The 16,378-nt window shown below is 55.6% G+C and overlaps 1 protein-coding gene across 1 annotated transcript in view; it reads right to left on the reverse strand.

Annotated features, from left to right (window-relative positions):
* Positions 1 to 594: 594 nt before the first annotated feature.
* The window catches only part of SUSD3 (sushi domain containing 3), a 16,953-nt gene continuing 1,169 nt past the window's right edge, over positions 595 to 16,378 (reverse strand). The window contains 9 exon segments of the mRNA XM_023747515.1: positions 595 to 862; positions 4,049 to 4,185; positions 4,764 to 4,858; positions 6,506 to 6,652; positions 7,731 to 7,752; positions 7,755 to 7,805; positions 7,807 to 7,827; positions 7,829 to 7,908; positions 15,693 to 15,707. Coding sequence (XP_023603283.1) covers positions 595 to 862; positions 4,049 to 4,185; positions 4,764 to 4,858; positions 6,506 to 6,652; positions 7,731 to 7,752; positions 7,755 to 7,805; positions 7,807 to 7,827; positions 7,829 to 7,908; positions 15,693 to 15,707 — 836 coding nt within the window.

Genomic DNA, 16,378 nt, shown 5'->3' on the forward strand with positions numbered 1-16,378 from the left:
CGTCCTTGACTGAGTACGGTGACCCTGTTCACCAGGTGCAGTGCGTGCTCTGAGGGTTTGTGAACTGCGGGGAGCCGGGGGAGCCGCGCAGTTCGCGGAGCAGAAGAGAAACGGTCAGCTGATGGGGCTTTTCGCGCAATGCCGGGCGTATGGTTTAAAAAGCCTCCCTCATCAATGTTTCCATACCAGGCTCCCGGGGGGGGGGGGGGGGGGAATAAAGGTTGCATCTAGACACTTCCCCTGAGTGGTTTGCAGGGGTTGAACTGAGCCGTGGTTTCCCCTCTGCGATTTTCAGTTTGAGACTTGTTTATTTCCCACCCTCCCCGCAACCGCGCAGACCCTGGGAGGAGCACTCCCTGTGGAGGCAGCCTGGCCGCTGGGAGCCAGGACGGGCTGTCCACTCCCTCTGGGCTGTGCGGAGCAGATGTCCTCATGTCCAGCTGCTCAGGTCCCTGGCTGGGGGCTGCCGCTGCTCTGCCCGCCTCAGGGCGATTCCCAGGAGCCCGGCTGTCACAGCTGCTGCTGCTGAGCTGCAGGCACAGGGCACGCCCAGCTCTGCACCAGGCCCGAGGATCCCGAAACCGGACGCTTACTTCACTGACCCGCCTCGAGCTGGACACACGTCGAAACACAGGTGGCCAGCTGACAGGTCGGCCCGGTCGCCTCGGTGTGGAGGGCAGCTCGGGCCTGGACCGTCTGGGCCTCACAGTGGTGGGCCTGGGGGCAGGCGGGGTCTTCCCAGGGTTCACTGTGCACCGTCACCGGGGCCCAGGGTGAGCAGGCGGCACTGCCAGGGGCCCGGGGGTCCTTGTCCACGCAGCCGGCCACACCAGCCAGCGCTCTGGCGCGCTCACCGAGGTCTCTGCAGAGAGAGGAGGTGTGAGCTGCGGAAAGAGCCAGGACTCCATGGGCCCAACACTGCCCCCTGCTGGGCCCCAGGCCCGGCCATGGCCTTCAGTGGGCCTGGAGCCGACCAGCACCCCAAGGCTGAGGAGCCCCATTTCTCCCGCTGGAGGGGCCCTGCCATTAGTGCCCTGCCTTGAGCCGCAGGCCCAAAGCTGCGAGGGAGTGAGCCGAGGAGAGACCCAGGTCTCAGGGACCCTGCTCCGGGCTTTTCCAAGGGCGGGGCTGCGTCCCCTGGCTGTGTCAGGAAGGGCCTTATTCAGAGTGTGAAAACCACAGGTCAGGCTGCCTCCCCAGGCCAGGGGTCTGGGGGCCAGGTCACTACCTTCTCTAGCTTCTGTTCCCTTGTGGCCCCTACTCCCCAGCCCACAAACCAACCAGTCCCCAGGCTGATCAGACCTGAGACCTTGGCCTGAGATGTCACCTGGCTCCTCTTTCTCCCCCGAAAAACTGGCCTCTGCTCCACCTCCAGCCTCTGCAGGCTGCTCCCTCCCGCAGGGGCTGTCTCCCCCCTTCCCCGAAATCCAGGCTCACATCATGTGCCACCTCCTCCGAGAAGCCTTCCTGGCTCTCTGTTCCCACCCACAGCTAATTCTCAGACAAGCCCTTGGAAGTAGTAGGAATTACGAAATTATCTCTTGGTTTCATGGATACGTGAATGAATCAATTAATGAATTAGTGAAGAGGAAAGACAGCTTGGGGGCAAATCCGTGGACTTTGGAGCCAGAAAGCCTGCGTTAAAGCAGCTTCAGGCTTAGCAGCTGTGCATGGTCTGGACAGGTTCCTTGAAACGGAATCAGAGCAGTGCTTGCCCCTAAGGTTAGAAGTGGGAAGATCTGAAGGAGCTGAGAACAGTGCCGCCGAGCCGAGTCCTGGGACGTCTTTATGAAGTAAAAGCAGGTCAAGGGCAAACCTCGCCTCGCTGATGACAACCACCACCATCAGTGTGAGAACAGGCGCCTGGGCCTTGGCTAGGACGGCCAGACCCTGGGCTGCCGTCAGGGTCCCTGCCTGGGGCCCAGAGGCCCAGGCTGGGGGGCCTTGCTTCCTCCATCAGGCTGTGCAGTCCTGGCAGGCGCTGCCTTCTCTGGTCCCCATGAGCTGGACTCAGAGCGGGATCCTGGGGGCTGTGGGAGAGCTCGGGGAGGGGCTCTGACCCCCATGCCCCCCCAGCCTCTCCTCCTACTTCCTGCCTGAGCTGCCCTGACTAGAGCTGATTCTGAGTGGCCCCCAAGTCGCCCTCTGGGGAGGTGGTCACACAGTTCCCCACATGGCCCTGAGCTGGCCATCAGAGGAGAGAGAACAAGGCCCCAGGTCTGAGGACAGGCATCGTGGGCAGGCCCCGACCCCACAGCACCCACCCGGGGAGACCCATGCAGCCGCAGCAGCACTGGCTGCCCAGGATGCATGCTGCCTGGGGCAGGGGTGAGGGGCTCCACTGGGCTTTCCCAGCTGAGCCAGGACAACCTGTCAGGGTGAACCCCCGAGGGGCCGCACGGGCGGGGCCTGAAAGGAATCTGACTCACTGAAAGGAAAGGCATGAGCAGGACCACGCCAACCTAACCAGCACGAAAAGGAAAGGACTTGCGCCAGCCCTGGAGTCAGGCTCACTTCTACCCGGTGCACAAAGCTCCCAGCACACACGGGAAAACACCAGCAGGCCCGTCAGCAAAGCAAAAGAAGATGACCACACCCAGGGGCGCAGCCGGCAAGCAAGGGCCGGAGGAATCGCCCTTCCTCACGGTCAATGAAGAAATACGAAGGCACGCAGGGGGGCTCCCGAGAGGCGGCCCTGCCAGTCCGCCAGGGGAAAACACCTCCACTCAACTGTGCTGGGTCCCTGAAGAATCTATATATATAAAAGGCTCATATGCAAAGTGTCCCCTCACTCACTATGATGTGCGCTGACCACCAGGGGGCGGCACGGAATGAAGGAAGGCCCCGATTGGCCCTGATCACTGGCCAGGCCTAGGGACCCTACCTGTGCACGAATTTCGTGCACCGGGCCTCTAGTTTGGTAATCAAAATATTAAGACTCGCCCTAACCGGTTTGGCTCAGCGGATAGAGCGTCGGCCTGTGGACTCAAGGGTCCCAGGTTCGATTCCAGTCAAGGGCATGTACCTTGGTTGTGGGCACATCCCCAGTGGGGGGGCGTGCAGGAGGCAGCTGATCGATGTTTCTCTCTCATCGATGTTTCTAACTCTCTATCCCTCTCCCCTCCTCTCTGTAAAAAATCAATAAAATATATTAAAAAAATATTAAGACTCTTTGGCCTAAACAGTCTATTTCTAGGATCACCCCAAAATGTCATCTCAAAAAAGAGAAACAGCTCTAAGCACCAACATTTACCCAAACCTGAGCAGTCAGGGGGTCTCGTGAACACTGACCATCGGAGCGGAGCTCGGGGTACACCAGCCGTGTAACCACAGCTGCGTCCCAGGCCGAGGGCAGAGGCAGCGCAGGTGCGGCCACCAGCAGGCAGGCCTAGGTCTGTGGCTCAGGGGCGGGAGAGGGGACCAAGCCCTCCGCGGGCAGGCCCACAGTTCCTGCAACCCTGGGCAGCCAGGCCAGCCCATCCTGCGCCTGCTTTCTCATCTGTGCGGTGGGACAAGAGCAGCACCAAGAGCAGCACCCACAGCAGTGCCCGCCCGCCCTCAGCCTTGCCCACTCCAGGTGCCTCAGCCTGCCAGGACCTCACTGCGCAGGGAGGCGGCGCGGCGGGAGTGGGAGCAGCCCGGGGCTCCCGGGGGGCCTGCTCTGTGAGGGGGGCCTGGTCCTGAGCGCTGCCTCCACCCAGCGCAGTCGGGGCGGGCTCCCAGGGAAGCGCCGAGCCCACGGCCTGGCATGATGGGGACAGTGACTGCTGAGGACAGCAGCGGGGACAGACCCACACATTGTCTCCGCCTCTGCATTTGTGACATTTCCCCAGAATAAAGCTTTAGAGAAGAATAGCCTCGAGTTCACGGTGATACAACAAAATAAAATGAAAAGGGAAAAGCAGAACCCATCCTCATTCCTCGCAGAAAAAAAAAGACAGAATAACAACAGAACTAAAATCACACTTTTGTAAGGCCCCGGGGAGAAGCTGAGGCCAGGGAAGAGGTCCCTTGCAGAGCCCCGTCTCATCAGCTGGCAGGGACTCACCTCGGCCCCAAGAGCGCCGTCTGCATGTGCGGGGGCGCCCGCCCCGCCCCAGCACCCAGGCACCTGCGTGGGAAACGCGGCGCAGCCCGAGGGCCAGTGCCCGACAGCCAGTCCGAGCTCGGGCTCTGCAGGGACCGCTGGCCACCAGGACAAAAAGCTGAGAGGCCGAGCTGCTGGTGCCACGTGGGTCCTGAGAGGGTGCGCAGAGCGGTGACCACTTTCAGCCAGACCAGACTCTGGGAGTCAGAAGAGGGTGTGTGAGAGAACCGTGTGTGTGTGTGTGTGTGTGTGTGTGTGTGTGTGTGTACGCACGTGTGCTGAAAGGGAGGCAGCGGGAGAGGCGGGAGGACGGAGGGAGTCCACAGGACACAGCACAGCCTGTGGGCTGGGCGAACGGGACACGCAGGCTCAGGAGCTTTGCCTTCTCCCTAAGGGTGATTCTCACGATAAAGCCACGGGGCGGGAGGCCCGCAGCCAGGGTGCGGGGCCAGCACAGGTGCCAGCAGGACCACAGCCCGTCTCTGGGCCAGGATGTGAGGCCCAGGTGAGCAGCACAGCGTGAGGGGGCAGCCAGTACCCGCGGGTTCCTGGTTCTCCTGCCCTGTCCTGACCAACCCAGCCCCCCCCCCCTTATCCCTGCCCACTGCCCAGCCGGTGCCCACGTGGTGAAGCTGTGGTGGCCACGCTCCTGGCCAGGCTGGCCTCTGGGCCCCACATTGCCGCTGCTGTTCTTCAAGCCCGGGAGGCCCAGGTAGGTGGCCTGCAGCGTCTCCAAGTCTTCACCTCGCAGCTGGAGCCACAGCTGGGCAGCTCTGCAGGAAGAGATGCAAGGCAGTCAGTGCGTGAGGGCCCAGGCTGCCACCCTGAGCCTCTGCAAGCTGGGCTGGGAGCACTGGAGGCCCTGTGGCCTCCTCAGTTCTGGGGGGGGGGGGGCGGAGGTCGTGGTCACAGGCCATCGGAACATGCCAGACCACTCTACCTGCCAAGCAAGTCGTCTAGAGACAAGTCGTCAAGGACAGCGGCACAGTGTAGTGTAGTGAATGTAACTAGTGCCCCTGAATTCTACTCATAAAGACGGTTAAATGGCAACTTTTATGTTATAAACATTTTACCACCATGTTAAAAACTACAGTCAAACCTCAGTTCTCATATATCTCCCACCTCAAACAATTCGATTCTCTACTCAGTTGTTCACAAAAAAATATCTCAATTGTCGCCCTAGATGGTTTGGCTCAGTGGATGGAGCGTCGGCCTGCGGACTGAGGGTCCTGGGTTCAATTCCGGTCAAGGCATATGTCTGGGTTGAGGGCTCGATCCCCAGTAGGGGGCGTGCAGGAGATAGCCGATTGATGATTCTCATCATTGATGTTTCGATCTCTCTCTCCCTCTCCCTTCCTCTCTGAAATCAATTAAAAAATATATTTTAAAAAATCTGTTGTCAAACAAAACTTCAGTTCTCGACCTGACAACCCTTTCATGCTGATACCTGTATGACCAGTCACGTGACTCTCAAGTGACAAAGAAAATACTCAAGTGTGAGTAGTTTACTGCTGACCCTCGCATTGTTAACATTCTCGGGAAATTGTGCTGTGAATATTTCCATGTTTTTCTCCTTTTGTTGCTACTTATTATTTATAATATGTACCACGGGTCCTAAGGTTAGTGATAGCAGCAAAGTGAAAAGGAAAGTTGTGAGAAAAACACTAGAGCTTAAAAAAGAAATAATTGCAAAGTAGGATAGAGGTGTTTGCATGTCTGATCTGGCTACTGAGTATGTCATGGTGAAATCGATGATTAGCACAATTTTAAAACATAAAGCGGCCATCAAAAAAGCTGATGTAGCTAAGGGTGTGAAAGAAACAATGATCACAGACAACTGAAGAAGGCTAAGACGAATCACTTGGGGGTCTGGAATAGATTAATTCACTGTACATTACTTTAATGGGAAAAATGATTCAGTTTACAAACAAATCGCTTCTTGAACAGCCTTCCGAGAACCAAGGTTCCACTGGACTCCGAAAAAGGACAAATTACAGTGAAGCAGCCGCCGGCAGTGAGCAGAGTCCGCCTGGAGCTGCAGATACCACAGGCCGCAGCCCTCAGCCCTCAGGCCCCACAGTGGAGCACACACTGCTCGCGGCTGCACGCACTGCAGGACCAGCCAGCCCCCGTCCCCGCAGCCCACACGCCCGCCAGGCCACGACGCTCATGACCACGATGCCACGCCCCAACCGCAGTGCAGACCCTGACCGACCGTGTCTGCAGCCGTCGTGGGCTGTGAGGGCAGCTGTTGGTAGGGTGACCCTACTCCTCATGCCCCTGGGCACCCTTAGGAGGCCCAGATGGGCATGAGTGTTGGCACCCCTGGGGCAGTGCCGGGCCGGCTCCTGGCTCCGGGGAGTGGTCAGGGCTCGAGGCCACAGGCCCCCCTCCCACGAGGATGCGGGGCCACCATGCCTGTCGAAGCGCGCTGCTCGGTCCTCTTCACGCACTTCAGGAGGCAGCAGGTGAGGAAGGCCATGGACATGAGCAGGATGATGGCGCAGCTGACGATGGAGGCGATCACGGCCACCCTGAAGCCAAAGGTCTCATGGGGCGTCACAGCTGCAAGAGAGACGAGACCAGCTCCTGGCATGGCCCGCCGAGGCCCAGCAGTGGCGCTCACCCCGCCCCCAGGAGCCCATGCCATAGGGAGGCAGGGCAGCTGGCTGCTAAGGCGAAGGTCTGTGCAAACCCTTGTAGGAGTGAGGCTATCAGGGAAGACTGCCTCGCAAGAAGGGGGTGTTGGAGCAGGGTTTTAGAGTGTGTGTAAGAGTTTTTGGGGGCACACGGGAGAAGCTCTGACGGTGCCAGGGAGGCCCTTCTGGCTCTCACCCACTGCAGTCTGGGCTCAAGGCCAAACCCAACAGAGCCACAACATGGAAGGGTCCCCACTGTGGGGCACCATATGAGCAGAGGACTCCCAATCTGAGGGCCATGGCAAGAGAAATCTCCCATAGCCCCTGTTGGCTAACTCCCGCTATCTTGGGTTTTGTATCTCTAGGAATCTAATCCTAACAGATACCCTCCTTCTCGAGATTCACCCAACACAGGAGCATTTTAAAGGCTCTGAGAAGTCCTGCAGCCTTTAAGTTAACATGGCCTTTTCCAAACTGTCTTGACTACTGAGCCCTTTTCATCACACAATACACTGGCCTCCCTTTGAAAACGGCTGTGCTGGGTATTACCCTTCAACACCCTGCACTACAAATACAAATAGAAAACCTCTCCCCAACGGGCTGCAGGGCCAGGCGCATCCTGGCCCTCGGTGTCCCGGTCCTAGAATTCTTGGGACGTGGGGTCTTCTATCAGGGCTTGCCACAGGCATGCTTAGAGCCTGAGTCAATGAACAAATGCAGAACAGTAAGCGCTGGCTCAGACAGCAAGGTGACCGCTGGCAAGTGGTGGCCATGCCAGTGGCAGGCCTAGGGTCTGGAGCAGCTCCTGGGACTTGAATCCACACTATGGACGTGAAGCCACCAGGGTCACCAGCACCGGGAGCAGGAGCCTACACAGAGGCCCAGCCGGGACTCTGGCATCCATGGCACCTTCTCTGTGGACACCACGCTGTCCACATGACAGCACCAGGCCCCTCCCAGGGCGCCAGCGAATCTGGGGGGCAGCTGAGGGAAGCGGGCCTCACCTTTGCACACAGGGGGTCCCTGAAAGACCACTCAGCGACGCTCCCCTTCCAGGTGCAGGCGAGGAGGCCAGACCCCCACCATCTGGTGTCCTGAGGGGGCAGTGGAACACGATGACAGTCCCCACAGAGGCCCCGTCGCCGCGGAGCACTTGAAGAGTACCCCGCGGGGGCGGCCGCACTTTGGGTGCACGTGCCTAGGGAGAGTGACAGCATGAGCCCCCATTCCGGAGGCAGGGGCTCTGCAGGAGCCTCGGCTGGCATGGGCACGGCTGCCCGCCGGCCATGGGAAGCCCTGGGTCATCCGGCCCCGGACAGGAGTGGCAGGCAGAGCCAGGGGCTGGGAGCCGACCGACCCGAGGCAAACAATCCGTGTCCTGAGGGCCCCGTGCTGGGAACAGACCACGCGGGGACGTCGCTCAGCAATAGAAACAATAAAATCTTGCCACGTGCAACAACGCGGATGGATCTAGAGCGGATTATGCCAAGTGATATGGCAGATAGAGAAAGATAAATACCATGTGATTTCACTTATATGTGGAATTTAAATAATAAAACAAGTTAATAAACAAAAACCAGAAACGGACCTTAACATACAGACAGCAGGCTGGTGGTGGCCATGTGGGGGGGAGTGGGGGATGGGTAAAACATTTTTTTTTTAAAGGAGACAATCCGATGTTAAAGAAAAATTCTGAGCAGGGGGTTCTTTAAAAAGAGATGTAATGCACACCTACGAATGAAAAAAGGTAGATTTTATAGTTATAGGGAAAAATTAAAAAATAAAACGCATGTGCAAAGCTTGGCACACAGAAAAAAGAAAAAGAAGAAACACGCATCAGAAGACAATGAAAGCAATGATACAGGGATCACCCAAGTATTACAGGCCAAGGTTCCCAGGGTCTGGGCGTTCCTCACTAAATGCTATTCTTGCTATGCGTTAAAATGTAGCACAATATTTTGCAGACCAGCTATAAACAAGATGACCTTGACAGGAACCCAACCAGATAAGTGTAGCCAACTGCAAAGAAATAAAAGTGTAATTAACCAAATAGTGTATGTTGGCAATGGCGACTCAGCCTTTCTTCCTGGAAACAGCTTTGGGAGGGGATCTGGGCTCCTTCCCGTTCTGAGTAGAAACGACCTTGCGACAGACAGCCGTTCCGCACCTGGGAGTCCCAGCACAAGCTCCAGAGGCAGGCTGGGGGGGGCGGGGGGGCGCTGCATGAGAGCAAAACCTTTTGTTACTCCCTAATAATTGAAAAACAAACATAAACTTGGGTTTAAAAATCAGGAAAAGATCTTTGGAGGATACAGGACAAAGGTTCAACACCCTTATTCACAGAGATCTCACACCATGAAAGCTGGACGTCCAAATAAAGAAGTGCCTGACACGGGGGCCAGCTTCAGAGAGGGATACTGGCCGTCTCTTTACACAATCGCTTGCTACAGGAACCGAGGAAACTATTCAAACGAGCGCTAATCTTTTACTCCTCAACTCGGCAGAAAGGCAAAAAGAGAAAGGCCAAGGCCAAGTTAGAAAGGGCCTGGGCAACTCCTCTGGCCCTTGCTCACGGGTGCAGATCCACCCCCGGACGGAGTTCTGGCAAATGCAGTGAGAGCCTTACGCTGTAGATGCAGCTGAGGACGTCGCCAACGGAAATATTATGAGTCCGCTGCCAGGACCTCTGCACCAGGAGGTTCGCCTCACAGCAGTGAGCAGTGAAGTCACCCCGTCTCCAGCTGTGGGGACGGTGCCGCAAGGAGAGGTACATCTGGTGATGTCAGCAAGGCCGTCCTTACAGAAGGACAGAGAGACAATCACGGCATCCTATATAATAAAAGGGCAATATGCTAATTGACCATCACACCATCACAAAGATGGTGGCACCCACAGCCAATAAGGAGGGACTATGCTAATTGACTGCCATGCCCTTAAAGATGGCAGCGCCCAGTCCCTTCACCCCACCGGGGCGGCAGGCGTGCGGCAAGGCTCCACGCACCTGCCTCCAGAGTCCCCCAGTCCCCTCAGCCCCCCAGCTGCCAATGGCCGGCCCGAGGCGCGGGCAAGCCTCGGATGGCCAGTCACTATGAGGTGCACTAACCACCTCTTGGTCCTTTTCCCTGGCCAGCAGGCTCTGATCGCCCAATGACAAACGGGGACCTGGGGTGGAGGACAGGGCCAGGGAGTGGGCAGAACGGCCGACCTCCTGGTCCCTCCCCACAGCTGGCAGGCTCCGATCGCCTAATGGTGGACGGGGACCTGGGGGTGGGCGGCAGCGGGGGGCAGGGCCAGCTGTGGGCAGCTGGGGAAGATGGCCCTGAACACAGGCCAGGCCTAGGGACCGTACCCGCACACAAATTCGTGCACCAGGCCTCTAGTTCTTTATAAAATAATAACATTGAAACAGCCGCATGTGCCGGCGGAGGGCGGAGGGCTGTGTCCCGCACGGGGTGAAGCTCAGTGGGCACCCCACATGCCTCCCCTGCCCGCGTGCAAGAGGCTCTTCCTTCTGCTTTTCCAGAATGTTCTGATTTTGAGCACTGACTCCCCGACTTGGGCAGAAAGGTAGAGTGGCTCGTCTCAGAGACCGGGAGGCTGCCGTGGACACACTAATCGGGAGGTGTCTGCGGGGGCCCCGTGGCAGAGGCCTGAGCAAGGGGGTGGGGACAGACGCCAGCTCCTCCAGGCTGAGGCCCGTTATTCCAGCGACCTGTCCTGGGGATGCGCGGACGGGCCGCCCTGCACACCGGGCACAGACCCTGCTGCCCGCTCGCCTGCCCACCCAGCCATGCCCTTGTGCTCCCTCCCAGGCTGCCCCCATGTTCACTTTGAGGTTAGTTACCAAACCCTCTCTTCTTTACTGGTTTTGGCCCCAAATCTTAGAATTTAATTGGACTCCTTCTCAATCCACGACCAACCTATCAGCAAACTTGCTTTCTGGATATAGTCCACACCGGCCATCTGTACTGGGCCAGAGTGCCCCCAAAATCAGGCCCACCTGGCAGCAGCCATGGAGGCTCCACTGTGAAACAAAGCCCCCTTTCGCACAGGTGTGGGGACCACACACGCCACCAGCTCACATGCCCGGGGCTCAGGGAGGCCGGCTGCCCACGCCCCTCACTGCGGTGACAAGGAGGCCGGGCGTGGCCGTGCTCGGCCAGCTGCCTGAGCCCACCCTGCCTCTGCCCCACCAGGAGCCGGCGCAGTGTGAGCTGGGGGCTGCCTTCTGGATCCCCACAAACAGCACCAGGTACCTAATGGGTGTTTGCTGGGTTGCAGCCCTCTGAGGAAGAGGGGAAACTGAGGCACGGCAAAGCTGGATGCAGCACGCCTCCCCCTCGGGCTCACACACCAGCAGCACGAGGCCCGCCGCATGCATGCACGGCCGCATGCCCAGCCTCCCTCGGCCCGGGAGCAGCGCTCTCCCCACTTTCCCACGGAAAGGCCACACGCAGGGGGCGGGCATGCCCGACGCCCAGACAGAGGGAGCAGCGCCTGGCGGTGCAGCACCTCGGGTTCCTACAGCACAGCAAGGGCAGACGCGGGGCCTTGCGACATAAACAGCATGTACACTAATAAGACGCAACAACAGTCCCAACAGCCTGGCCACGCTCCGTGGGGTGGAGCTCACCCCTCGCACCACAAGGCTGTGGGTTCGCTCCCGGTCAGGGCACATGCCTAGGCCGCAGGCTCGACCCTCAGTCGGACGCTCACAGGAGGCAACTGATGGATGTTTCTCTCTCACATCGATATTTCTCCCTCACTCCTCATCCCTCTCTCTAAAACAATAAGCATATCTTCAGGTGAGGATAAAAAATAATCACAGCTACAAAAAAGGTTAAGTTAGAAAAAAAAAGACAAAGAGCCCCCAAGCAGTGGTGTAGGATACTTAGTTAAGAAAATTAAATGAATAGCATCCAAATCAGAAAGAAAGAAGCAAAACTTCTCTATTAGATAACATGGTCTTGTGTCCAGAAAAATCCCCAGGAATCTGCTAAAAACCTATGGGAACTAATAAATATGCCCAGCAAGGTGGCAGGATACAAGATCAATATATGAAACCCAAGGCATCTCAGTGCAGTGGCCAGGAACACGCTGAAAATGAAATTAGGAAGACAATCCATTTACAAGAGCATCAAGAAAAATACATTACTTATAGTTTTAGCAATAAATTTAAGAAAAGCAGCACAAAACGTAAACTCTGAAAACTACAAAACATTGTTAAGGAAATTAAAGAGCTAAACAAATGGGAACTGCCACGTGTCGGGCGTCGGAAGCCTTCCCAGTGAAGAGGGCAGATGCGGAGTCCACGCCCCGAGCAGAGGCCCCTCGGCTGCCGCTGCAGAAATTGACAAGCTGCTCCTAAAATTCACAAGGAAACGCAGAGCCTCAGAATAGCCAAACAAAACCAGACCGAAAAGGAACAAAGTTGGAAGACTCACACTTCCCTATTTCAGAACTCACCACAGAGCTATGGGGATGGAAGCAGAGGTCCTGCGTAGAGACAGACACATGGCGGTGGGACCGACGCACCTCCAGGCCCTCGCCTCGGACAGGGGTGCCAAGATGATGCCATGGGAGGGGTCGGTCTCCAACAACCGTGCTGGGATGACACCCACACGCAGAAGAATAAAGCTGGGCCTGTCCCCACATCCTGTACAGAAATCAACTGAAAGTGAATCAAAGACATAAATATAAAGGCCAAAACTTTAACACTCTTGGAGGGAAGCATAGGGATCAGTCTTCTTGACCTGGGATTAGGCAATGGTTTCTTAGATATGATAACAATAACCAAACAACAAAAGAAAAAATAAACTGGACTTCAGCAAAGTTAAAAATATTGGTACTTCAAAGGACACGACCCAGAAAATGAAAAGGTTTACAAAGTGAGACAAAATATTTGCAAATCACGTATCTGATAAAGGACTTGTCTCTGGAATGTATAAATCATTACAACCGAATTATAAAAACACAAACAACCCAATTTTAAAATGGCCAAAGCTCTGAAAAGACATTTCTCTAAAGGTTTCCTGATGACCGCCAATACCCACATAAAAAGATGCTCAACATCGTTCGCTTCAGAGAAATGCAAACCGAAACCCCAGGGAGCACACAGAAGACAGGTGTACCGGGACATGCGGAGCCCAGAGCGGGACGCTGCAGGGGCGGGGCCGCAGGGGCGGGGCCGGGGGCTGCTTGGACAATCTCTCCAGCAGTTACATGGAGCATCACCACAGGTCACAGTGACGCCCTCCCAGAAACAGAAGAAGAAACACACATCCACACACACACACACACACACACACACGCACACACCTGTACACAAAGCTCACAGCAGCATCGTTGCCAGTAGCCAAGAGGAGAAATAACCCAAGTGTCCACCAACTAAATAGGTCCATCCATACAATGGAATATTATTTGACCATAAAAAGGAATGAAGCACTGACGGGCTACAATGTGGAGGAACCTTCAAAACATTGTGATCAGCGCATGAAGTCAGCACAAAATTGTACGATCCGTTTCTGTGAAATGTCCAGAAAAGGCAAATCCACAGACAGGAAGTAGATTAGCAGTTGGGGGGGGGAGGGGGAGGGGGGACCTGACTGTGCTAAGGGATGTGGGTCTTCTTTCTGGGGTGATGACAATGTCCTAAAATCGTGAATATTCTAAAAGCCATTGAGTTGTACACATTAAATGTACAATTTAAATGGGTGAATCATATGGTATGTAATTTATACCTCCATAAGTTATTACAAAAACTCAGGGGAAATATATATGTCAAAGAAATGCAAATTTGAAACCTAAAATACAGTTTCTGGCCTCTTAGCTTGGTTAAGATTAGAAAGACAAACAGCCCACCAGAGTGGTGCTGGCTTAGGGGCAGGGGGCCCCCTCTAGACCTGTCCAGGACCCCCCCACGGACCCTCGCTGTCCATGGCCACGGCGGAGCCCAGTGTCTCGGCTCTTAGTTGACCACAGTGTCTCCACAAGGGCCAAAGCGGCGAGGGCATGCGCGGTGCGTGGGCGGGCGGGTGAGACCTAACGCAGGACACGCTCCTTTCTTTCCCAGGATCTGTGGGCTTGGACATGCCCTTTCCTTCCAGCCAGGAAGGTGGACGTGGGCTTTGGGGCAGGGTAGATGGGCCGGGCGGCCACAGGCGGGCCACGTGGCCCTTCCCCAGGATCGCCAGGCAGGCAACACTTCCCAGTCCTCCATTTAGAGCTGTGACTTCTCTATTTTTCCGTAACCTTTTCCCCCCCTTTGGTGTACATTTAAAAAATGTATTTATTTCAGTATAGTTGGTACACCCTTATATTGGTTATATTCGTTCCAGATGGATAGCATGGTGATTTAGCATTTTGATACCTTACAATTGATCACCCCACTAATTCTAGTAATCACGTCACTGTGCAAACTCATCACAATATGATTGACTACAGTCCCCTCCCCCTTCCTTCCACCTCTTCCGTCTGTTTCTGTGTGGTTTTTAGATTCCACATAGAAGTTTTCACATGGTATTTGTCTTTCTGACTTATTTCATTTAGCATAATACCCTCTAGATCCATCCATGTTGTTGCAAATGACAAGATTTCCATCTTTTTATTGCTATAAAATATTCCATTGTATATATGTACCACCTCTTCTTTATCCATTCATCTATCAATGACACCCTAGGTTGCTTCTATAACTTGGCCATCATAAATAATGCTGCAATGAACATAGAGGTGCATATAGCTTTTTGAATTAGTGTTTTTATTTTCTTTAGATAAATACCCAGAATAGAATTGCTGGGTTGTATGGTATATCCATTTTTAGTTTTTGAGGAATATCCTATTTTCCATAATGGCTGCACCAATTTACCATCCCACCCACAATACACAATGAAAAAATTTTTTCTAGATGTAATTTAGTTACAGGATATTTTTCCTTACATGGTATTTTTCCACTACACAATGGTTCCCTTTTCTCCACATCCTCGCCAACACTTGTTTATTGATTTATTGATGGTAGCCATTCTGGCAGGTGTGAGGTGATCTCTCATTGTGGTTTTAATTTGCATCTCTCTGATGATCAGTGATGTTAACTTCTCATATGTCTATTGCCATCTGTCTGTCCTCTTTAGAGGGAATCCAAGGGGAGCCCAGAGCGACCCTCACCATCCCGCATCCTGCGGCTGCCTCCTTTCTGCCCCCCCCCCCCCCCGCCCTCCAGGTGCAGGGTGCAGGGAGTGCTGGAGCCTCGGGGAGCAGGCCTGGGCCTGCGGGCAGTGGGAGGGTGGTCTCTACAAGGGCTGGGCACCCAGTCAGCCAGTCAACAAACATTTAAAGCCCAGCTCTGAGCCAGGTTCCCCCACCCCACCACCCCTCACCAGCTCACAGGGGGACGAGAGAAGGACACAGACCCCAGGACACTGAATCCATCTGGTTGGACTTTCAGGAAGAGCAGAGTAATGCACCCATTTTACAGATTGCAGGAAAAACACAGCCCATTGCTGTGTTTTAGACAGTGCCAAACTATCTCCAAAGACCCCTCCCTTCACAGCCCCACAGAGAGAAGGGTGCCCATTTCACAGCCCAAGAGACTGGGTGCATAGGGCAGGGGAGGGGTGCGGTGGGAAGGACAGTGTTACCCCAGAGAACAGCCTGGGGGCAGGTGGATAGTGTCCACCACTTAGCACACCTGGAAACTGAGGCACAGAGGCTGAGACGCACCCCAAGTAAAAGGGGGCTTCCAACCTCCAGTTTCAGGGAGGGTTATGGGCTGGGACCCAGGGCTTCCATGGGCAGGAAGCTGTGCTGCAGCAGCCCAGAAGCAGGGCTGGGGCTGGGCTGGCGGCCAGAGGGCAGGGCCGGGACTCCGTGCCTCTCTCCCCCAGGAGAGTCCTCTGCAAACAGCCTTTTGTATGCAAACCTTGGAAGGCCCCTCTCCCTGTCCTGGCCGACCTTGGGCAAGTCCCTGCGGCTCTGTCCACACCCTCCTCCCAGCACCCTAGCACACACTGTGTCCCTCCCACACCCGGCGAAGCACCCAGGTCAGGGCTGGGCATCAAGCTGCCCTGGGATGCCAAACAAAATAAAGCCACCCACCAGGCCAGGGCAGGTCTTAGCTCCTATTGGTGACTCAACTCCCTGGGCCCCAGTTTCCCCATCTGAGAGGACCCCCCACCCCCCGCCCCCTGATGGCAGGTGTCATTGCTGTAAGTGGGACCAGCTGCACCCAGGCTGACCTGGGCCCATCCTGCCGAGCGCGGCACAGGTGCTGAGACTCCTCAGCGTCTACAGTGAGCCTCTGGGGCAGTGGTTCTCAACCTTGGCTGCACATTAGAATCACCTGGGAATCTCTTTAAAATCCTGATTTCTGGGCCTCATCCTCCGGAAATTCTGTTTCTTCGTTACTAATGCTGTGACCCCACCCCATAACAAAGAAACAGAATTTCCGGAGGGTGAGGCCCAGAAATCAGGATTTTAAAGAGATTCCCAGGTGATTCTAATGTGCAGCCAAGGCTGAGAACCACTGCTCTGGGGCATCCAGGGCGCATGGTCCGGGCTTGATTCCGTTTCTAAAAGGGTTAGATTTCAGGTGCGTTCATGGGACAAAGTCGGCATTGGAGCTTTAGATGCCTTCCTACCCCAGAACCAGGGCACGAAG

This window comes from Myotis lucifugus, unplaced genomic scaffold (assembly GCF_000147115.1).
Source record: "Myotis lucifugus unplaced genomic scaffold, Myoluc2.0 scaffold_896, whole genome shotgun sequence".
Taxonomy (NCBI): domain Eukaryota; kingdom Metazoa; phylum Chordata; class Mammalia; order Chiroptera; family Vespertilionidae; genus Myotis; species Myotis lucifugus.